This window comes from Coturnix japonica, chromosome 2 (genome assembly GCF_054131305.1).
Source record: "Coturnix japonica strain WE chromosome 2, WE-NBRP24, whole genome shotgun sequence".
Classification (NCBI taxonomy): domain Eukaryota; kingdom Metazoa; phylum Chordata; class Aves; order Galliformes; family Phasianidae; genus Coturnix; species Coturnix japonica.
The window spans coordinates 51,757,940-51,781,542 of record NC_140664.1 but is presented as its reverse complement, the minus strand read 5'-3'; the positions used below and the strand labels follow the sequence as shown (position 1 = coordinate 51,781,542).

The 23,603-nt window shown below is 36.6% G+C and overlaps 1 protein-coding gene across 11 annotated transcripts in view; it reads left to right on the top strand.

Moving 5' to 3' along the window:
* The window catches only part of NETO1 (neuropilin and tolloid like 1), a 66,449-nt gene that overhangs the window by 32,181 nt on the left and 10,665 nt on the right, over positions 1–23,603 (top strand). For 7 of the 11 annotated variants that reach the window (XR_014942638.1, XR_014942639.1, XM_085537568.1 and 4 more), the window contains exons 5-7: positions 2,808–2,849; positions 2,926–3,083; positions 14,877–15,105. Coding sequence is in view for 8 of the 11 variants with exons in the window: in XM_085537568.1 (XP_085393694.1) it covers positions 2,808–2,849; positions 2,926–3,083; positions 14,877–15,105 (429 nt within the window). In the remaining 3 variants the exon portion in view is untranslated. The remainder of the gene's footprint in view (positions 1–2,807; positions 2,850–2,925; positions 3,084–14,876; positions 15,106–23,603) is intronic. The other 4 variants (XR_014942640.1, XM_085537573.1, XM_015855217.3 and 1 more) reach the window with 1 other exon arrangement.

Below are 23,603 nucleotides of genomic sequence, written 5' to 3'. Positions count from 1 at the left end.
CCTGGGCCCATCTATTCAGCCACCACTGTCTCATTACCCAGCCCATTTCTTACAGGCTAAGAAAGCCTACAGATATCATCAGTGTCTTTCTGGACATTATCTTATTCTGTTTGTTTGCCAGTAAAAATAAATAACCTGGTGCATATTTTATATCTCACAATATTTTTCAAATGTAGTTCTGTGCTTTACAGGGATTTTATAGTAAAGCTTGTGTTAACAAAACAACAATCTGTTATTTATGAAACTGATAGTAATATATCACCGAAGGAAATTCTTGGATACCCTTTTTGGTTTGCTTGTTTCTTTTTAAAGGAGACGTTTAAAGAAGCATTGAATTTATTTTGGCTGCAAGGTCTCCTATTTGCATACCCTTTGCATATTTTCACATATTCTATGTAAATACCATGTTTCTCATATTTTATTTAATGAGAGAGTTCCCCATAAGAAATAAAACAAGAAGTCCATGTATTGAAGTTCTCTCAAGACTTATTGCACAATTTTCTTTCTAGTTGTAGGTGATCAATCTTGTTTTTCGCAGCACTGTTTTTTCTAACTTGGGAATTTTCCCTGATGGAACTTGATTTTCATTAGTTGCAAAAGAAATGACTACCTGGCTATCAGAAGATCTAGTCAGTCAGTGTTCGGATATAATTAAAAGAGTTCTGACTCAGCCAGACAGATAATAACAATTTAATTGAATTGCACACAGAAGGGGTGCTGAAGTATAATCTATTTAATGGTAGATTATTTTAAAAACAAAATTTTGCTGGATAAATATGCTTCAACATTGTTGAAATTTTAGGATCTCTGATAATGCCTCACTTCCAGACTGTTGTATCAGCCAATAAACTATTAATATATTACTTCAAGTGTCACACATTTTATTTCACTCTTACTCTTAAGCTGCAGAAAGATAATTTTTCACTGTGTGTCCAATTCAAGATTGAACATATCTCTAGAATTTTAAGAGTTTGAACTTTGGTGTGACTTTGTAATAACTGTATTGCTAAAAAATGAGATCTAACTCAGAGTTCTTTTATGCATTAAAATGTATGATCTGGATTATACTTTAGCTTTATTAAGTTTACTGAAGAAAGATGCTTTGGAAATCGATAATAAACACTGAGACAGCAGGTAGAATGAGTTTTACATCTTGAAAACAAAGGGGTTTTTCTGTTTGTTGGTTTTAATAAAGATGTATGAATTCTTTTTATCTTCACTTTACTATCATTTTGAAAAAAATAATTTTATTACCATAATACTAATACTTATGGAGAGCAGATAACTTGCTTCTCTGCTTTTGTCATGACCTAGCAAAACTGGACCTAAAAGCCTTCTAAAGCAAAGCGTATTAGCTACCTGGGGGGCATGACTGAACAGACACATTTCCTCTTGGACTATTAGACTTGCATCCGAAAGTGCTGCATAGTAAGCCAGATCTGTCTGTCCTACGCAACTTGGCAAAAGGTTAATGTGTGCTTACTCTTGGATGTGATCAGACTTTGAAACCTGAAGAGCAAAAAGTTTTCCACATTTTCTTTCTGGCATATAATCTGTGTCCAACACTCTCCAGCTATTTCTACTATGGTTAACTGATGCAGCGAGATGTTTGGATTTTTGCTACCGTGACTCCTTTCTATGAAAATCCCTTCAGATAAGAGAACTTCTATCAAGATCTTTTTCTTCCTCTTTGTTTCTCTGTGTCTTGTAAATGTGTTGGAGTGTTTGCAGACCAGTCCTTGTGAACTCAGAAGAAATGTGATGGTTGCACTAGGCAGGGTTTGGATGTTAATTTGAAACAAGAGTTAAATTATATTTCCTTTAAGTGTTTTGTTTTCAGTAGTGGATATCAGCATCTGAGCATGTTAACTGAAATGTTTAACTGAAATTACTGTTGTTTGTTATCATGTGTATGTGCTAATCTAAAAAACTGCTTAACAATTAATACTAATTGCCTACTCAATTATATCTCCAGTCTCTTAAGTTCATGAGTATTTAATCGAGATTTATGTTATGCCACAGTAAAAGAAAACTGGGAAGAATAGTGGCAGCCTGGTTATAATAAGACAGTTTTAAAAGGTGATTTTACAACTCCAGTTCTGACAGAATATCCTCACTGTTCAGATTTAAATGGCTGCTCTAGATCACAGAGTACTAGATTTTGTTTTTCATATTATTTGCCAAATTTTCTCCTCCTTGTTTGTATAACTTTTGATACCTTGAGATAAAAAGTAGCAGGCATATTAGACTTATTACCTTATTAACATGATGAATTCCATAATAAATTCAAATTATGTTTATTTATGTAATACCAAGTGGGTGCTTCTGAGAAAGAAGAGAAATCCTCACTGTTGATAGGGATGGTAGAGTATTCGTAAACACAGAATAAAGTTAAGTTGGGCGTTATAATCACATTGAAAATATGCAGAATAGGCAAAAGGATTCTGAAAGGATTTGTAAATTTATCTTCTTTCATTAGACTGTATTAAAATATCTTGGGATTAACTGTGTAATGTTCTTGCTTGCCAGGATATACAGATTTTTATTTTATATATATTTTTTTAACTCTCACTCATGACACAGTAAGTGTGATTTTGACTGAAGTAGAAATAGGATAAGAACTTTGCTCAAGATTATCAATACTTTCTGCAGTAATAATTACTATGTTGACATAGTTTTTAAACCTCTTGTATAAGCAAGTCATAATCATAAGAAATCTATGTATATCACTGTGGTTAAATTTTAGCACACTGACATTGCAGTTAAAATGCTGAACAAAACTAATTTTTTCTTTCTCAATTTTTAAGATCCAGATTTTAAGGACCTTGGAGTTTTGAAACCATTACCAGGTTGGTATGTTGGCTTTTCCTAAGTGTTGGAGGCCTTTGTGCTGTGCTGTAGAAAATATTTTTGTTTGCTGTTCAGGATTCATTTTTCTGGTATTTTGTTATTTAGTTTGTGAGTTTGAAATGGGAGGACCTGAAGGAATTGTGGAATCTGTACAAATTGTCAAAGAAGGAAAAGCTTCTGAAACTGAAGCAGTAGACTGTAAATGGTACATCCGAGCACCACCCCGATCCAAGGTCAGTCCTTCATCCACTTGCTAATTTGCCTCTTAATTTAAGAAATTGACTTTTCTAATATGCTGTGCATTGCTTAGTACAGACAGATCTTGTTTAATAACTTTACAGCTTGAACCTGTAAACTTTTTTTTTTTTATTCTGTAGAAAGGTAATTTATCACCTCAATCAAAATAACCTTCTTTCTCTATAAATAATGATGTGGGCAGCATTAATGTGCTTTTTGTGCCATAAGTAATTTTCTTAAATTCATCTTTAATTTTGATCATACTTTTAAGGTATCAGTTTGTTTAGTTAAGTGGGAGGCAATCTTATCTAACATAGGGACTATTAAGGGAACACTGCCGGATCCCTAAGATCATTACTGTTTTTCATCTGGGAACAGTAAAAATGGAGCCAAGGTGAATTAACCTTTTTGTGTATGAGCGCTTTTTCTATTATTTTAGAGCCACTGACAAAAAGAGATATCATTTTCCTTTTCCTGTCCCACTATAAACAGCAAGCCATGTCTTCCTAACAAGCAGGAAAGGAACACAATTAATTAATGATTCCTTTCTTGGATTCTGTTTCTTTCTTATCCATGGCTTATCTGTTAGTATTCATATTAATTTTTGCTGGCTACCATGCTGTTTCTTGTCAAGCATGTCCATACCCCCAACCTACTTTACCCCTTCTGCTAAAGGCAAGTTCTCCACATATTCTTATTAGGTGTCTCCTAACAGCTAATAAGATGACATCATCTCCGTGTCCTTCTGGAAATCCCATATTTAGTTATCTGTTGGATTTATCCAGAAATCAGTTCGATTTTGCAGCCATATAACTGTAACAACAATGTATAACAGAAGTATGCCAAACCATGTCATTAGAGGATAAAAAGTACATTAGTTATTTGTGAATTTTTATATATCTGGGTTTAGTTTTGCTTCATTTCATAAAGTGTAGACCAGTCTGAAAGGGAGAGCAATGAGAAAATTTTATAAAATGTGAGAAAACACTAAAAGCTATTTGATATTACATAGATGCTTTTGTGAAGGAGGTTGTTACAAGACTATCCATAACTCTCTAGTGAGGAGGAAAGGCTGCTCAGATGTAATCTCCTTTGCAGATGACACCAAGTTAGCAGGAAATGTCTTGTTTGGGGATAGGAAGGCCCTACAGAGAGAGATCTGAGCAGGCTGAAGCTGAGCTGAGACCAATGGGATGATGTTCAACATGACCAAGTGCTGGTCCCAGGCAACCCTGCAGGCTTGGGGCAGAGTGGCTGGAAGACTGTGTAGAGGAAATGAACCTGGTGGTATTGGTTGATGCTTGGCTGAACATGAGCCAGCAGTGTGCCCAGGCAGCCAAGGACAGTGCTATCTTGGCTTATATCAGAAACAGTACAGCCAGCAGATGCAGGGAAGTGATCACCACAGGGAAGTACTGTGTTCAGTTATGGGCCCCTCACTACAAGGAAGATATTGAAGCCCTGCAGTGTGTTCAGAGAAGGGCAACAAAACTGGGAGGGGTCTGGAACACAAGTATTAAGGGGAGCTGCTGAGAGAGCTTGGATTGTTCAATCTGGAGAAGAGGAGGCTCAGAGGTGACCTCATCACTCTCTACAACTGCCTGAAGGGAGGCTGTGGTGAGGTGGGGTTAGGCTTCTTCTCCCATGTGACTAGTAATAAGACTAGAAGTTATGGCCTCAAGTTGCTCCAGGGGGAGATTCGGGCTGGATGTTAGGAAATACTACTTCTCTGAAAGAGTAGCCAGGCACTGGAATGGTTCACCCAGGGAGGTGGTGGAGTCACCAATCCTGGAGGTGTTCAAGAAACATATAGACATTGTAGTGAGGGACATGGTTTAGAGGGAAATATTGGTAACAGGGAAGCGGTCGGGCTGATGATCTCAGTGATCTTTTCCAAACTTGGTGATTCTGTGTCTATTGGATAAGTCGCAGTATTGCATGGGCAAACAAAAGATTCAGGTTAGATATGAGGTAAGAAAAATTCAAACAGTAGAAAATAAATTATATGGCTGAAGGAATTTTATTCAGCTGACATTGCTAGCAACCTTAAAGTGCAAGTACAGCAAAACAAGCAAAGAAACAACTGGAGGGGAAAAAAAAAAAAAAAAAATCTGAGAAACATCACTGGTCTTATTTTTTGTCCGAGTAGTGGACTAGCTTATCCCTTGATGAATCATGTTTCTCCCATCTTATCTCTTCAGCCAGATAATTCTGTAGGACAGTATAGAAACATTTAAATTTGGTGTTTCTAAAGGTGAAAGATTTTTCAGCAAGCTAGGAAAAAAATACTTTCAAGAGGGCTTTATTCTGGTTTTCTTGCATGCATACACAGATGTCTGAGTGTGTATGTGTGCACATGCATTTATATTCATGCATCTTGGTCATGGTATTACTGTACTGGGAAAGTCTGGAAATTTTCAGACGTTGAGGGGGGAATTAGAGCATAAACTTTAAAAAGGTATGAAGGAAGATCTATGGTAATGTTGTTTTTGGACCAGGATTCTATTGTCCATATTTTACAGTCAGCTTCCTTTGTGCCTATCTAACCTTGAGTTAATGACATATTCAGTACAATGTCAGTGATATCATTCTAATTTATGACAGGTTGCACCTATGAAAACAGGCTTTCCAGCTAGGAACAGTAAGAACTCAACAATTGTCTTTAAATCTACATGCTTATGTGTTCTGGGCTGCACAGTTTGTTACTGGGAACTATGCCTAAAAGGCCAGAGTTTCTCAGACAGATTTTGAGTTGGATCTTTACATCTTTAGTTTCTCAGTCTTTGCCAGTTTGTGGGCAATTTCATTTGGCTTATGCTCATCCAATCTAGTAAGATGCAAGTCTCTTCCCCGGTTTGCAATTCCAGATTCAAGCCAAGTCTGAGCTCAACATATATGCAATGAGATCAATTGGGGTGTATGAACTTGAGTGGACTCTTAAGTCTGGGCTTCAACCTAACAGTTTGGATGTAACTGTTCTCAGCAAGCTAGAATGATAGAGAACACTCAGTTTCTTTCACACACTTAAAATACTGAGTCATCACTGATTACCTTGTAGTGTGAAAAGTAGAATGCTGAAAAGGAGTGCAGAACCAAAGCTTCCTGGATGTCCAGAAGACAGCAGAAGGCAGTTGAAGTATGTCTTGCTCCAATTTAGGAGTGAGGCAAGGTTCTTTTGATATGTTATGCCTGGCGTGAGATTAAGAAGAAAAAAATTCAAATGTTGATATGACCAGTTTATTAGAAATAATAGCTGAGGGGATGGGGAAGGGAGAGCAGCGAATAACACAATTAGGGTGATGAGGATGGGAAAGTGGGTGATAGAAAAGGTAGGAAAAAGGGCAAGAATTACGTGAAAGCAGGGAATAGTCACCACCTGGATGCAGCAGCGTCCCGTTGCACATTGTTTCGTTGATCTGCGGCAAAATAGGCCTAGGGGAGAGCAGCAGCAGAGTGGCTGGCCACAAGCAGCAGATCGGTGGAAAGGAACAACGGGGTCTCAAGGAGTGGCGAGGTCTCACAAAGTAGTGAGATCTCACGAAGCAGAATCTCAATCAGTAGACCCAGGAGAGTCCGTTGGCGACAGTAGGAGGACAACCAAGGAATCTGATGTCAGAAACCTAAAGTTCTTCAACATGCAGACATCTTCTTCAGCATGCAGGCATTCACATAGTGAGGCATCTGATGTCAGAAAACCTTCTTGTTCTGGTAGTGAGTCATCTGATGTCAGAAAACCTAATTTCGCGGTTTGACTGTGCTCTTTTTATCCTACTTCTTTCCAGCCTTCGAGACATTCCTGGAAGCTTCAGTGTGAGTACCACACTGCCATCTTCCTTGAGATAAGCCCACACAAAAGGACCACTTTAGGGCCATTCATCAGCATCTTATCTCCTTTTCATAGCTCCTGGACATGTCCACCTGTCACCCTTAAACAAAGGGATTTCTAGGGATTTCTGGAACCTCGGCTAAGTCTTGCCTTCTGTGTGTCTGAGACAAAGGAATTTCTGGAACCTTGGTCAGGACTTGCCTGAACTTGTCCATTTCAGCAAAATTTTGAGGTAATAGTGTAAAAAGCATGGCCTCTTACAAAGTACAACTGAAACTTTGTTTTTATTGCAAATTATGTCATTTGTGTAATCACTTGGAGGCTATTTCTGCTGCGTAAGATGGCTGTGAATCTGAAGTTCAGAAATACTGGGGGCTTCTCAGCTACATGTGTGAGTACTAGTGGATGAGGAACTCAGTGTGAGCCAATTGTGTACTTGCCACTCAGAAAGCCAGGGCAGATGTAGTTAGCAGGCTGAAGGAGGTGGGTCTCCCTCAGTGCTCTCATGAGACTGTACCTAGAGTACTGTGTTCAGCTCTGGGGCCCTGATCATAAGATATGAACCTTTTGGAGAGAGTCCAGATGGGGGCCACAGGGATGTTCAGAGGCCTGGAGTACCTCTCCTGTGAAAAAAGACTGACAGAATCAGAGGTTATTGAGCTTGGAGAAGGATCCAGGGAGATCTTAGTGCAGCCTTCCATTACCTAAAGCAGGCCTACAGAAAAAATGGGGAGAGGTGGTTTGTCAAGGGGTGTAGTGACAGAGTAAGAGGTAATAGCTTTAAGCTAAAAGATATGTGGATTAGACACTACAAAGAAATTACTCAAAGTGTGGGGAGGCACTGGAACAAGTTTTTCCAAGAAGTTCAAGATAAGGTTGGAAGGGCTTTGAGGCAACATGGTCTAGTGGAAAGTATCCATGCCTATGGCAGAGGGGTTGTGGAACTATATGGTCTTTTAAGATCCCTTTCAATCTTAACTCTTTGTGTTATGGTTCTGTTGACGATGGTGAGAGGGTGTGACTCAGCTTGATCGAGGGTCGCTGCTTGATGTGATTAGGACAGGGCAGTGAGATTGGGCATGAGCTAAAATATCCTGTGTGGGCTTCAGAGGATCCATGCTCAGTCAGAGCCACCGACCCATCAGCTTAACACACTGCTCTGCCATGTTCATCTAATTGAGCATAGTAAAAACAAATCCAAGCTGAGCCTGCTCTTATACCCAGGGTCCTGGTCGGAATAATCAGAGCAGGACACTATTGCTTGACCATTCAGGCATGCCATCAAAATATTGCCGTGGAAGAAAGGTACCTTCTAGACACTGACACGTTTATAAAGAAGGATTTTAATCACTTCTCACTGTTTTCACAGTTACCTAATAAAAAACAGATGATGCTTTCAGTTCCAAGAGCCTGACTCCAGTTTGAATGCAATCTTGAGAGAGACTTTGTTGTTGCCCATGTTTTTCCTGTACACATAGGAAGAAGTAGGCAGTGAAACAAACTCTGGAGCTACAATCTGACTTGCACTTTTTCTGTTCTCATTCACAAATGGCAATTTATGCTCTGAGATGCGACCTACAAGAGTGATAGTTTAAACTGTCAGCTCTAATAAACCAGCATGATCCTGATTTTTAAAGGATTTTTTACCAGGACACTAAAATTATAGAGTCAAAGAAACATCAAGATTGGAAAAAACCTCTAAGATAATCTACTCCAACCATCTCCCTACCACCAATATTTCCCCCACCAAATTATGTCCCTTAGTACAACATCTAAATGTCTCTCGAGTATCTCCAGTGATAGTGACCTCACCACCTCTCTGGTCAGCCCATTCCAGTGCCTAGTTACTCTTTTAGAGAATAGACTTTTCCTGATAAATTAAGAGTGATTCTTGAAAAGTTACAGAGAAACAGAATTTAGAGACTGAAAAACCTAAGAAACAGATGTATTGTTAATGTCTTCAGATGGGCTCCATCTACGGAAAACTGTGAAGCCTGATAGTATGCAAATAATATGAATGAAAAATCCTTTCCATTTTGCTGGCATATCAAAAGCTTTCTCCCTGGAACAAGAGGGGCAAATTCTGTTTGAACAAGTAGAAAATGTTGTTTACCTATGCTAAAATATGAAAATTACTTTTCTGCAACAGTTTTGTCAGATGACATTGCAAGACAGTGTGTGTGTGTATGTAATATTTTTCTAGCTGATGTGATAATGCACGGGGCAGAGTAGCACTGGCAGAAAGATGCTGTTAAGTTAGCATGAATATATTCTGTTCAGGTATAACTAGCCTCAGCATCCTCAATCCAAACAATTGTTAAAAAATACAATTTAAAAAGCTACTGATGAAGGTAATAATAATAAAAAAATATGTACCAAAGAGAACAGCAGAATCAAAATCTGTCTATGGTTTTCACTGTAAAAAGCATAACAGTATCAAGGAACTTTAGTTCTCCCTTGCTATCATTTTTACATTGAACAAGAGAGAAAATGCAAGTGATGATGGCTAGAATAAATGTCAGTTACTGGAAACTTGTGGAAGTCTGAAGAAATAAACAGAACAAAAAGGATTCCAAAGAGCTTCACTTCTCTGAGACATCAACAAGCAGTATTTTTCAAGTGACAGGAGAGAGGAAAGTATGAAGTATAGAGTTCTGTCTTTCCATAGCATTATACCAGACAAGAAACAACATTAACAATTTTTGGTTTATGATTATTAAGAGAAAGGTTTAGAATCCAAGCAACAAGATGGAAGATTTTTAAAAGAAAAAAATCAGTATTTTAGTAACTTAAGGTATTTCTTTTAGCTGTTACATTTGCCATCTTTTTTGCCTCAAAGGAGAATAATCAATGAGCAAAAATCTGCTTTAGATAAAACTGAGCTTGCTAGGCCAAAATAATTGAGATATTATGTCAAAACTCCATTGCTGATTGCATAGAGCTGAACAAGATGCAGAATAAAGCAAACATTTTAAATAGTCAATAAGCAGTGGGGAAAGACAGGACTTTTTACCCTAACCCTGTGCTTGCAAGAGAATTGACTGAATTTTGAAGTGGAACATAAAAAATTTGGAATTTAGGACCTAATGAAGAGGAAGTTTTTCTCTCACTTCTGAAGTATGTTTGGCAGTTGAATGAAGGCTTTTTCTTCTTTACTCTCTTTCTCTCTCTCTCTCTCTTTTTTTTAATGGCATTATAAGGGGCTGAATGTTTGTGCACATATAATAAGTCTGATATGCTGGGATATGGTTTGAACCTTTTCATGACTTTCTTTTCATGACTGGTCTGATCAGTTGTGTTGTCAACCCTAACCTTCAGTGATTGATTTAAAAGCAGAACTCAGCAAAAATGATTCACTATGAAGAGATTATAATCTGACTATTTTACTGAAGTAAAATATTTTATTCATATTATTATTATTCATATTCATATTATTCATAGTTGACAATCATTCTTTTTTTTTTTTAATATATGTAATGGAAGATTTCTGTTGTTTTCAAATTTAAATAAAAAACAGTAAAACTTGTCCAACATTTCATTTAAAAGTTACAAGACAGTTATTTAAACCATAATGTGGCTGTTAATTATATATACCACAGTACAATGAAGGTTTATCAGTTTTGTTTCTAATGACATTAGCATTTGCAGTGACATCTCAAAGCTCAGTAAAAGCTAATACTTGCGGACTAGCAACCTGCTTTTTTAAATAATGTGGGTTTGATTGTGTGAGGAAAATATCTTATTAAAACATTACAAGAAAAATATGAAAGGACAAGATATGGCAGTTATGCTTCTTTCAGGTACAGTGTTCTCTTTAACATGAAAATCCTCATTATGCTAAAATAACACGACAGTTCCTGCAGAAATATTAATATTCCAAAAGCTCCCATTGGTATCAATGGAAGAAGGCTTAATGAAGACAGAAGATGGTATTTCAGTTTGTGACCTCCTTTTTCTTCATTTATTTGCTTCTTAAGGGACAAATTCTTATCTACTATTGGTAGAAGTAATAACTGAAATCACAGCAAATGAAATAACCAGAAATATTTATACTTTTTCTCTCCATCTGCTTAATTCACTATAGTGTGATCCACATATTGATAAAAATAATCTCACCACTGATTTCAGTGTTCTTTTGTTCTTTCTTTGGGGATCTCAATTTATTAGTCTTTTTTTTTTTTTTCTGTCAGTGTGGACCTTACACCCAGTGACAGCAAAAATGGCAAATGTGTTGAATAAGACTATAAAAATTGGCAGAAGTATGCAGATGCAATTAAATTACTTTCATCTCTTTAAAATAAAATTGGATTCAATATTAGATTGTCAGTTTGTATGAATTTACAATATTAAAAAAATTTATTCCAGTCTTATTCCATAGATCTGATCCAAATAAACTTAAGCAAATAGATTTCAGGTAGCTCTGGATCAAATCCTCATTGCTTAATATAAAGTTCTAGGCATAGTTATCTCCAAAAGAGAATATAAGAATTAAATTCCAGCTCACTTCAGAATATTTTGATTTTTTTTTTTTCTCTAATTTATCAATCTTCATGCCATTGTAGAAGGTGCCATCTTTCTTCTGAAGGATAGGCGTAGATTTTTAAGCCAAATATTTACTTCCAGTGGTGCCAGCACCTATCAAATCTCTCTCTATATGTGTATCATAGCTGAATTTATCTCATATGGGAATTAACTGAAGTGACTGAAAGCAGAAATCAGCCTTTGAAAAAGGTTAGTGTTGGCTTCCTCACAGAAAGAATCAAAGCAGAATGCTAAACTGCTGTTCTCCTGATTCCTTTTCAGCATTTATAACTGTCTGCTCTGAGATATATTTTACCATTTTAGAAGGCACACATGATATCAGAAACTAGAAAATGTCACAGCATCACATAGAATTACAGAATTGTGGGGGTTGAAAGGGACCTCCAGAGATCATTGAGTCCAACCCATCCGCCAAAGCAGTTTCCCTACACCAGGTCGCACAGGTAGGCATTCAAGCAGATTGAATATTTCCAAAGAAGGAGACTCCACAACATCCTGGGCATGTCAAATGATAAGCCTATAGAAAAAAAGACATTGGCCATACTGTTATAGGAGTAGTCTCTTTGAGCAGGTCAAGAATAATGGATGAATGCTGGAAATTGCTGTGAGTGCTATTTTTTAATAATAATATTGAGAATTTATTGTAAGAATGGAAACTTATATTTCATTTCAGTACTGAAATACAGATATATATATATATATGTATATGTGCTTTAATATGTACGTGAACAGATATATATAAATAAGGCATCAGGGTAGGAAGAGAAGACAAACAAACAAATGGTAGTGATCCTTGCCCCATTAAGTCAATTACAGTTTTATTGGTGTTCTGCAGTCAGGCTAAGATATTTTTCTTCTGGAGTTGGTAAGAGGTTTCCTGAAGACTGCAATAGGACAGAAATATAATCTGTGCACACTGCATTATGTATGGTCTTATTATGTCTATATGGTCTGTTATATATGTATATATAGTGATAAGTGAAACATTATAAAGAATATGGACTGTATCAGCAGTTTTACAGGAAGGCTGAATGCCTGGGTTTCACAGTGCCTGTTAGACTCGTGTTTGAACAGTGACTGATCTCTAGGTCACAGGAAGCTGCTTTCCAGACCCGTCCCTGTTATGGCCATTTTCAGATGTGGGTATTCTAGGCCATACTTCCCTTGCAAAATCTTGCTCTGGTGGTACAATGGTGACCCTAGGAGTTTTTAATACAGGAGGGCCTTGTCTGAGTTCTACATGGCTGCATCTGAATCTTTCATGGATCCAAAACTTATGCCTAAACCTCTTTTGCTGGACTTTTGCTGCTCATTCAAGTTTGTTTTCCAGTTGACTTCTGCATGTTTTCAGACCCTTTCTTTTAAAGGTGTAACACTTTTTAGGAAGTAACTGAAAGTGGATTCCAGCCATGGAATTGTAGAATCATTAAGGGTGGAAAAGACCACTAAGATCATCTAGCACAACCACCAACCCATCCCCACCATGTCCACTGACCGCATCCCTCAGTACCACATTCAAACGTATCCTGAACACCTCCAAGGTCAGTGACTTGATCACCTTCCTGGGCAGTCTGTGCCACTGTCTCACTCCTTCTGAGAAGATATTCTTCCTAATATCCAGCTTGAACCTTCATCTGTTTGGTGGCCATGGAAGAGGCTGAAAAGAGCAAGATACACACTGAAATCTGGGATTAACCTGAGGAATTAAAGTTGTCTGGCATCAGCAAGATGTATATGCTCTAAATAGCTGGAGAACAGCAAGAGCAAGGTTTTGGAGGGAAGAAGAAAAGGTTTATATGCCTCAGCACCTGGTGAGGGAAGAAAGTTGGAGGGAATGAAAGAGAGATTGTAAAGTGATACAGCCAGTGCTGAGAAACTTCAGAAATACATTTCCTGCACTCAAGAGATTTAAGAGTTCAGAAGAAGCTTTTAAGTATGACTCTGCCAAGGAAGTTGGTGACCCATTTTAACTGAAATAGAAACTGTATGCCCCTTGTAGAAGACAAAACTGCAAGACAATTCCAGACAATATATTAATAAAATCGGTGGATGACTGAATTCAAGTAATTTTTCATTTCACTACAGGAATGGAACAAGGGCAAATGAAATTAAAAGCAAAACTATTAAAAAGACCAACATTACAATAACAATTTCTTCACATAGAATTTTACCATCTGAAAATTATTACTTTTTGTGTTGCTGTTAAATGTTCAGTTTTATAGAGATCAGTACAGCTTCTTTAATTTGTTCAAAAATAGTAATATAAAAAGATGCTGAAAGAAAGATTCATTTAGCTACAATTTAATTGAAATGTATTCCTCACAGTTCTTCTGGAGGATGGCTGTGTTGGAACAGAATTAGAGCGTGATCTAAGAAATGACTTATTGGAAAAAGTGAAATGAAATTCATATACTGAATTTCACGTGCAAGTAAAAAGTGTCTAGATAATATTTGCTTCAAAGAGACCAGTTGCAAAGAATAACAAGGAAAGGAAATGTGACATAATATTGTATCATTCTCTTGAAGTCTCCCAGGTACCCTTAGTTGTTTGATTACGTATCATATAACTATTGGAAATTTTACTTAGTTTCTGTTACTGGAATATTTTATGTTGCTTTTTTTAGCAATTGCCTTTAAAATGAGATTGTTTCCCTGTTCAAAATCTGTATAGAGGTGAGTATCAGAAAGCAGAATTTTATTCTCACTCCTTCTGTTGGGTAGATTTATAGACACCTTTGCAAAGGTGAGACATATATATTACATTTGTGAGATAACTTGTATGCAATTTATATTTTCTGAGGAAAATTTCAAAGTTTCTTCCAGTTTCCATGGAATTATCTTGATTTCATCTCTGCAAGATTATGAAGACGTGTACTGTAAAGGCTTTGTTTAGTAAAGCTGAGATGGTGGCCAAATTGCTTGAGGAAACACAAAAAGAGTAATGGTTGAGTTCTGCCTGGCTCCTGGATTCTCACTTCCTGAATCAGTGTAGCTGAGACATATCACAAAGATGACACATATTGACTCTGGGGAGAGAGTAGCAATTATTTGCCTTATTATTTTCCATGTCAGGCAATAATAGAGCAATACCATGCCAGTGAAAAGAAGAAATTTCCAGCTTGTCTGTCCTTCAGCTTCAAGGACTATTGTACATACTTCTAGTGGAGGGGCATATATTTGGAAATTAGGACCTTAATTGAAAGAGGAAAAATCTGTCTTCTGCTGAATTCTATTTTGGAGTAAGACAAAAGAATTATAAATAGTTTGTACTTTCTGTATTAATGCCCACCCAAGGAAATTATTTGTGAATCACCAGCTCCAGAAAAATGTTTAATGCTTTTTCAGTCATTCTAAAATGTTTCTACATGTTGCCTTTTTTTTTTTCTTTTTTTCTTTTTATTTTTCCTTTTTTGTTTCTCAGATATATTTGCGATTCTTGGACTATGAGATGCAGAATTCCAATGAATGCAAAAGAAATTTTGTAGCTGTCTATGATGGAAGCAGCTCCGTGGAGGATTTAAAAGCAAAGTTTTGCAGCACTGTTGCAAATGATGTAATGCTGCGGACAGGTCTTGGAGTAATCCGTATGTGGGCAGATGAAGGCAGTCGAAGCAGCCGATTCCAGATGCTCTTCACATCTTTCCAAGAACGTAAGGCCTTAATCAATGTATCTGCCTTTCAGTTTGTTAAATGATACCAGTTCCACAAATTGCTAATGTTTCCTTCATGTAGAGTATATACCAAAGGATGTTCCTGAACAAGCAATGTGAACCAACAGAACAGTTTTAATTCTTTGTATTTTTCATACTGTTCATTGTAACACAATAAGTAGAGCACAGGGTTCAGAGGCAGGAAGTCAAGTACCACTTGTCACTGTAACCGTAACTTTTTCCTGATTCTCAGTCTACTGGGCTACTTTCAACTTTCTCTTGCAGAACTGGAAAACAGTACAACCCTGAACATTTTTATCAAGTCTCATGTTTATGTGAATTTGATCTTTTAGATCTTACAAAGATGGTACTTGAAAAACGCCTCATGATTATTAAATAAAAGATAATGTGTACATTAGTTCATATACCAGATTTTCAACAAACATGTATCAGATAGCGTTAAGCAAATAATGAAGGATTTGGTGGTTTTAATATCTTCTCTATGCAGCTTTCATTCATACAGCTACGAGATTCCTGGGCTCAGGTAACAGGAAAAGCAGCCTGTGAAAAAAACAAAAAGTACTTCTTGCCAGTCTGAAAATCACAAAACTCAATAATCCCATTCACTGAAAACTATTAATTCAGTTAATCACCTGTGAAAGATATTGCTTTGTTTTCTTTAACATAAAAATGGTACATATAGTCCCTTGAGGAAGGAGTGTATGTATTTGTTTTCTTTTTCTTATTCATGTTCATTTTTAGCTTATTTTTTGGCTTGTGCTTCACATTTTTCACAGGAAGATTTCTATGTGACTGTCAGTGATTGAAATGAAGGTGAAACTCTACCAAACATATCCTTCATCTGTATTCTGTGTGTGTGTATACCCCGCAATGAGACTGTTGAAAGCGGCCTCCGTAATTTTTTAATTATGGCACTGATTAAAAATTTCTGGCAGTTTACATGCTTGAAACTGCATATGCCACTGTACTCGGACCCTGCAGCTTTAGGGTAGATTATATATCTATTTTTTACCTAAATCAGGCCAGGGTCTAAAAGACACTGAGAGGCCTCGGTTGAGATGACTCTGCCCTTTTCTCATTTCGGCAACTGGAGATGTCTTGAATATTCAATATCTGATTCTTTTTTTTTTTTTTTTTTTTTTTTTTTTTTTTTTTTTCCCACAAGACATCCTGATCTGTTACCTTAGAAACAACTGCATAGACACTGGAGGTTCAGAACATAAAAGGAAGTAAAGAGTGAAACACTGTGATGACTAACTTGAGATGAGGCTTTGAATAACTGTGGGTTTGCAACATTTCCACATTTTAAAGGAGAATAAGGAAAGATTTTGTTAGTCGTTATTTTTGTTTTTTGTTTATTTTTCTTCCATTCCTAATACTACAAATTATAAACTCCTCTGTTCTTGTGAACAGCTAATGTTTTATAATGAATGATTTTCTGACTGGGAGGTTGAAAATAATAACATGATGTGCCTTCCATAAATTTATTCTGAACAGGTGTTGCAGACTAAAAGCTGAAAATTTATAAAGGGCTAAATTATGCTTTGAGATATGTGTACACAGCCTGATCATAAATATTGAAAGAAACTGCATCTGTGTTTTTAATGCTGGAGGCTGACTTAAAAGATATAAAGGTGACACTGACTGTACTTTTTGTGCCATGTCAGTTGTGCATAGTGCTGCCCCATACTGCAGATTGGTTCTGCTGTGTGAAGTCAGGTTGAGCAGATGCCCATTCTGTGTGTGATGTGATGCAACACACAGTGTGAAAATGGCTCAGTCTTTCATTGTGGGAATAATTAGATCATCTGCATGGAAGAGGAGGAATGTCAGATCTCATTCAGGGAGATAAGTATCATGAAACAGACACCTGTGTCTCTATGCACGGAAAACAAAAGAAGAAAAAAAAAGCATTTTTGTTCACATAGAGCTGGGGGAAAATAATAAAAAGGGGATGAAATTTTTACTGCGGTTAACATGCATGTGAAAGAGTGACAAAGTATTCTATTGACTGTTGCTGTGGGAATGACCAAGTGATGCTATTATATGGTACTCCTTGAGTTCTCCAGTGTGTGGAGTTGCTGACTGTAAGTTAAATTGTTGAGACTGCGAGCTCTCTGTTAGGCAAGGCTCCATGAACTGTATGTGGTTTTGTATTTTGTGGAAACAGAACACTTAGCCTGAGAAATGTTTTCTTTCTGAGTCTGTTTATTGTTAATTCTTGTTACAGTGCTGTTTCTGGGGAGTTGATATTTGTGTAGAAAGAAGAAATCTTAAAGGGATTTCTTAAATGATTATTTTCATACTATTTCATCAGTGTGTTCCAATTATATTTGTAATATATACAAGTCTGCTTTTTTTTGGCTTCTGAAAGTGGTCTTACGGGTTTCCAAGCCTCTAACAGTGGTGCTCTACAGAACAGTAGTGCTGTTAATCTTTCAAGAAAGAACAGGCATGAGATGCAAAAATTTTTAAAGTTTACTACTCCAGAAAATCAGTAGTGATTCTCACATCACTCTAAGCTCTAAGCTCACTGGGTTTTATTTTTATTTAAGTCCTTACCTTTTCAATCTTTTATACTATATTTTGTGCCCTATTAGCACATACATTTACCACTTTTTGTGTTTGTTTTTTGTTTGTTTGTTTGTTTGTTTGTTTTGTTTTTTTAATGGCCTAAAATAGATTTCAAATATCAAACAAAGTTAAGATGCAGAAAAGGGGGGGGGGGGGAGGGGGGGGGAAGAAACAAAAAGAAAGAAAGCTTGTATCATCAAAAGGTTTATGGTGGCATTGAGTGACATGGTTTAGTGAACATAGGAGTGATGGGTCGACATTTGGACTAGATACTCTTAGTGATGTTTTCCGATCTTAATGAACCTATGATTCTGAGTGTTCATTTGTTAAGAAGACTAGAAAAATGAATCTTTGTTTTTTCCTCCACTAGCTGTTCATTTCATTTTCCATTACTGTGATGTAGATCAATGACAGACATGCTATGCCTACAGCTTTGACAAAGACATGCTCCCAAGCAGACACACCTACACTTTAACCTAAAAGCAGATCTGTAAAACCAGGGCATAAGGGATAAAAGAAGAAACCTTTTATATGCAGAACAAATAAGGTGCATATTCTCTCACCTCTGACAGCCATTTGGTAGCATTGCTTGTCTCTACATCCATAACCCTGCATAAGAAACCCCACGTCAGAAAAAAAATATCATTTCTGTTATATTTTTTTTTGCTGCTTTGAGCTTTTAGACTGTTTTAAAGGCTCTGTCACGTGTGATTTTTTTTAAAGAATAAACTGCCATTATCACTTTATTTTTATTAACAAAACCTATGTTTATATAGAGATCTTTATATTTATAGCTGTCTTTTTAAAAGAGTAGTGCACTGATTTATGGAGTAACAGCAGTCAAGTCATTTGCAGACAGAATCCTTGAGTATGATCATCTCAGCATGAGCAGGTCTCTAATGGGGAGAGGGCACTGCAGGTATTTGGTATTAATGGCTGTGTTTATTGTGATAATGCAAAAGGAACAACCAAGAAAGGGAACAGAAATACAGTAAGTGCAATGCATGCAAAGAGAGAGTTTCCACTTGAGAGGACTTAGGGATGTAAATAGATTACAGTCTTGCTGGTTTTCTCCCTGCTTTGACAATGATATATAAAAAACAAATCATTGGGATTGCCTCCTTAATAATGAGCACTCATCTGTGATTATTCTGCCCCTCTATGCTATCTGCATCTGTCTGTAGTCACTAACCCCCACCAGTTAAGCTTCCCAATGGTTTTCTACCCCTGAAAAAAACAGGTGTCCATGGTGCCTGTAGTGTATAACTGCACTGAATGGAGCTCTTAGCACATGCTTCTGAGCTACCAGTCTCTGATGGACACATATTGACGTGTGTCTGGTATTAACTCTCAGAATAGTTTCCATTTATTTCAAGCGGAGCTGTCTGAAAGTGGATGGGAAGAAAATTAAGAATTAAAAGCATTTCATTTTTAAGCTCCTAATAGATGCATTTTAATAAGGTTGGGTGTTTTTTTCTTTGTTTGTTTTTGGGTGTTTTTTGTTTGTTTGTTTTGTTTTTTGTTTTTTTTTCATTCGTGGAAAATGAAAAAGTAATTTTAAAAAACTTCAAAGAATACTTCTAAATTTGTCTTTATTTTATAATTTTAATAAAATAAGTGAACCCGTGTATCAAGTAGGGCTGATGGACTTTTCCCTGGGGTTGCTGAGAGAGAAGTTCCTCTGTTTCCAGGATGAGTTGAGGATCATCTGAAGAATTTCTTTTTTCTTTCCCTTGTGAGGAAAAGAAAGCTCTATTTTTCAGTAACAAGCAATAAGAAATTCTAAATGATCTATGCCTAAAGAATGGATGTGCAAAACATGACGCAATGAGCTATCTTGAGAACATTAAGAGTAGGTGTGAAATGTGTAATGAGTTCAGGGGAAAATATTTTTCACATCTAACCATTATTCAGATTTCAGAATTTTCTCATTTGCCCTCAGGAGACAGCAAGTCCACTAAAAGAATGTTGTGACAGGAATGGAAGGGGAGAAGCTGGTAAATAGTAAGTAGGATGAGGCAGTCATCTAAGATTACAGAGTACTGGATTGAAAACCCTGTCCTGAAACAGACTCAAAGGATAAATCCTTAAGTTTCAATGAAATAATGAAATGAAGTTTCAATGAAATAACACCCAAGATAGCTTGCTCAGAGATACTACACAATGCAGGAATAATGGTGTTAAAACTAGCTCCATACGGTGGTGAGAAATAGAGTAAATACACTGGGGAAACAACTGCATTGGACCAGGCAGGCATTACACCAGATCTGTAAGAAGTCAGCTTTTGATTACATCATGTAAAAATATTCTGACCCTACTACATCTGCATTTTGTACCCAAAGTATCCTGTAACCCTTCTAAAAATCATGCTCAACACACAGATTTTGTTACTTTTTGTTAGTTATATTTTTTATACTTTGTATAAAGTATAAAATATATAAATATAATGTATATTATACTTTTTTATATTTTTTTACTTTTAGTACTATACCTCTATGCGATAACAATTATTAATAGCACAAAGAATATGTTATACTTCTATATAAGTATTATGTGTTTTTTACAATGGGTGAATACTATTTGTGATTACTTATTTTGCTGCCCAAGTGAAAGCAATATTTTTCGAAAAAAAATATATGAAATATGACTGCTTCTATTTTATTTACTTTGTAAACATGGCATATGGACGTACTACTATTGCTTTTTATGTTTCTTTGCCTTAGGGCTATTCAGGATTAAAAGAATTTGTGATTGTTTGGCATTAGTAAATGAAAAAGTATGAATTATTAGCTCCATGTGCATTCCAAGAACCTTTTAACAGTAAGAAGATGTAGACCATTTGATTGGCTCAATTTTTATATCTTTTGAAATTGTACTTCAAATTCTATACTTGGCTTTTCTGAGTACTGGGATGGTAACCTTCTGGAAATGTGATGGTTGTAATAATCTTCCAATCTTCCAACTCATCCCCGCTAGGAATAAAATTATACTTATTACTCAGGTAACAGTAGTAGATTTATTATTCTATGATTTTTTTAAAGTATATGTTTTACATAACTAAAAAACTCTATACCATCTCTACCATCTCTATACCATCTCTATCTTTTTATAACACTTGCTTATGTATCTTCTAGGGTAAGTGCTCCATCTTGTGTTCAATGTAAATACTTCTTGCAAAAGAGAAGACACTACATTAAGTTTATATGTGTATATATATATAATTTCCTATAAAAAGAATGCGTGGTTCAACTCTAAAACACAAAAAGAATTCTGAGTAATTTTTTTAATTGAATTTTTAAATTACAGTGTTTTTATACTTTACAAATTCAGTGTTTTAGGAAAGGCATTTCTAAATTAATAATTAAAGTTATTAAAAATAGATCAGTTTGAGATATATGAATAATTCCAATTTGCTTACTTGTGCTGTCATCATTATGAATTGTTCATTGTGCTGAAGATGTTACTAATTTCTAGGCCAGTATCTTGGCTGCTTTTGATTCAAGGTTGCATTGGGATACAGTAAAAATAAATGCAACTTTGTGATCGGAGCTGGAATTTTTAATCTTATTATCAAGCAATGTCTTTTCAGAGAGAGTGAAAATGATTGAGACTGGAAGAGACTTTGGGGTTTGAACCCTGCTTTAGAGCTGCCAGCTACAGGGTGTGGTTGGGCAGTATCCAGTTCATTTTTCAATATCCCCTACAAAGGAGACTGCAGAAACTCATGTAAAAACAGATCCTGCCCAATGTATGACAAGTCACGAAGCAAAAACTTCTTGTGTTTAGGAGGAATGTCTTATGTTTCATTTAGTGCTCATTATGTCTTGTCCTGCCACTAGGCACCACTGAGAAGGTCCCAGCTCTGTCATCTTTATTCTGCCACATTAATTATTTGTATATACTGTTAATATTTCCCCAGTGCCTTCCCTTTTCCAGACTGATTCAGTTCCAGCTCACCCAGACTTCCCTCATACGTCAGATTACACAAGACTATAATCATCTTTACAGCATTCTGTTGGACTCAGTCCAGATTGTTCATGTCTGTCTTAAGCAAGGGAGACCAGAACTGAACACAGCAGTGTAGATGTGAATCATAGCTTCTGGGCAGGGGGTCACTTCTCTTTACCTGCTGGCAGTGTTCTTTCTAATGCAACCTAGGACATGATTGACTTTCTCTGAAATAAGGGCACAGTGTTGGTTCTTACTGCACAGCAGCACCTTTTCTTCAAACTTGCTTTCCAGTCTGTCATCCTTTCACCAGAACCTGGGATTTGTTCCTCCTACTGTTGTGCCTTTTCAGTGCTGCCCTCCATAGGCAGTTAAAAACCTGCTATGCCAGTGAATATGTGGCTACTTCCAGTTGTCTAAAGATGGCATCTATTTCTTTCTGTTCCAGGTAGACTGTAGCAGACAGACACTTATTGCAGTTTACTCTGTTGGGGTTCTCATTTGTCTGCTCACTAATTCTGGGCTGGAAACCAGCAGCTAGCACAACCCAAGGCAGAGCTGTGTGTATTCCCACTGCTCACTTGTGCAAGGGCATTTAGGGAGTCATGGGGAAGACTTCAGACTGATGGATCAGGACTCCTGTTCAGTACAGAAGCTTTCTATCTGGAGCTCTTGATAGTAGTTACTTCCTTTTGTAAAAACAAAAACAAAACAAAACAAGCAAACAAACAAACAAAAAAAAACCCACACACATACATTCACCCTCTTTCCTCATATCTTCATTGGCTAAACAATGCACTCAGCTCTTCCCTAGCTATTCCAGCAGTGTGGCTTCTCTGAGCCTTTCTTCCAGGTACTGTGCAGCCATGAAACTGTAGCTGAAATTTAGGCAGAAGGAAAATATAAAGCAGTAAGCATTAAAATTAAAATAGATCTTTTGCTATGGAACTGTAACTATTGCCACTAAGGGATATTATGATGTATTATATATATTTTAATACTACTTTTTTTTTTTTTTTTTTTTACTTTTTAAAAGCAGTGCAGATGATGGAAACAAAAAAGCTGTTATGTTTTATATCTTGAAAACATATAAAACTAACCAAGGTCCCTCCCAAACTAAATTTTTTATATACATAAAGATCTGTGTTTTAAAAATGTGTTACTTATATAATAGATCAATAACTCTTTAAGCCTCTGGCAACACTGGGCTTCCCTGAAGTCAATAGAAGTGTTGAATAAGTAGATTTGAAAAGATATGCTATTTAAAAAAACGTAAACCTTTATACATGCCATAATACATATATTTATAGTATGTGATTGGATGGGTCTGTATAGGGGCTACTCTGAAAACCACGCCTATATAGTAGAGGTAGATGATGGTGGTATGGGAGTAGAGGTTGAATCTCTTCACTGATATCCCACTACTTCTTGTTACTGTGTGACAGATAGCAGCAGAGGGGCAGTCAGACAAAATGGTGTTTGATGTGGAAGTGTATATGAAGCAAAGATATGCCACTCAATTCTTCCAAATAGAAACAATTGCATCCATTGATATTCATATACACTTTCTGAGTGGCTATGGAAACCAAACAGTGGATGTGACCACAGTGAGGCAGAGGTGACAGCAACATAATAGACAAGCCAATACAGCCTTGAATAGCTGTTACACCATGAGAAGAGGGGCATCTCAATCAGCTCATCTGTGTCAACTGGTAGATTACTGGCAGGGAACTGTGTGTAGAACTAAATATCAGCTTCATTGTATTGGAAATGATGGTTGCTGCATTGGAATATTGCAGTTTGCAACAGGTGGGTCCCATGAATTCTCATAGAGGAACTAGAAGAACACTGCTAGTTTATCAGGACCTAATGAGCAAATACAAGGCTAAAGTTGACAGTTTCCTGGACCACATCATTACTGTGGTAATGATCACCACTACAAGCCGTCAAAATGT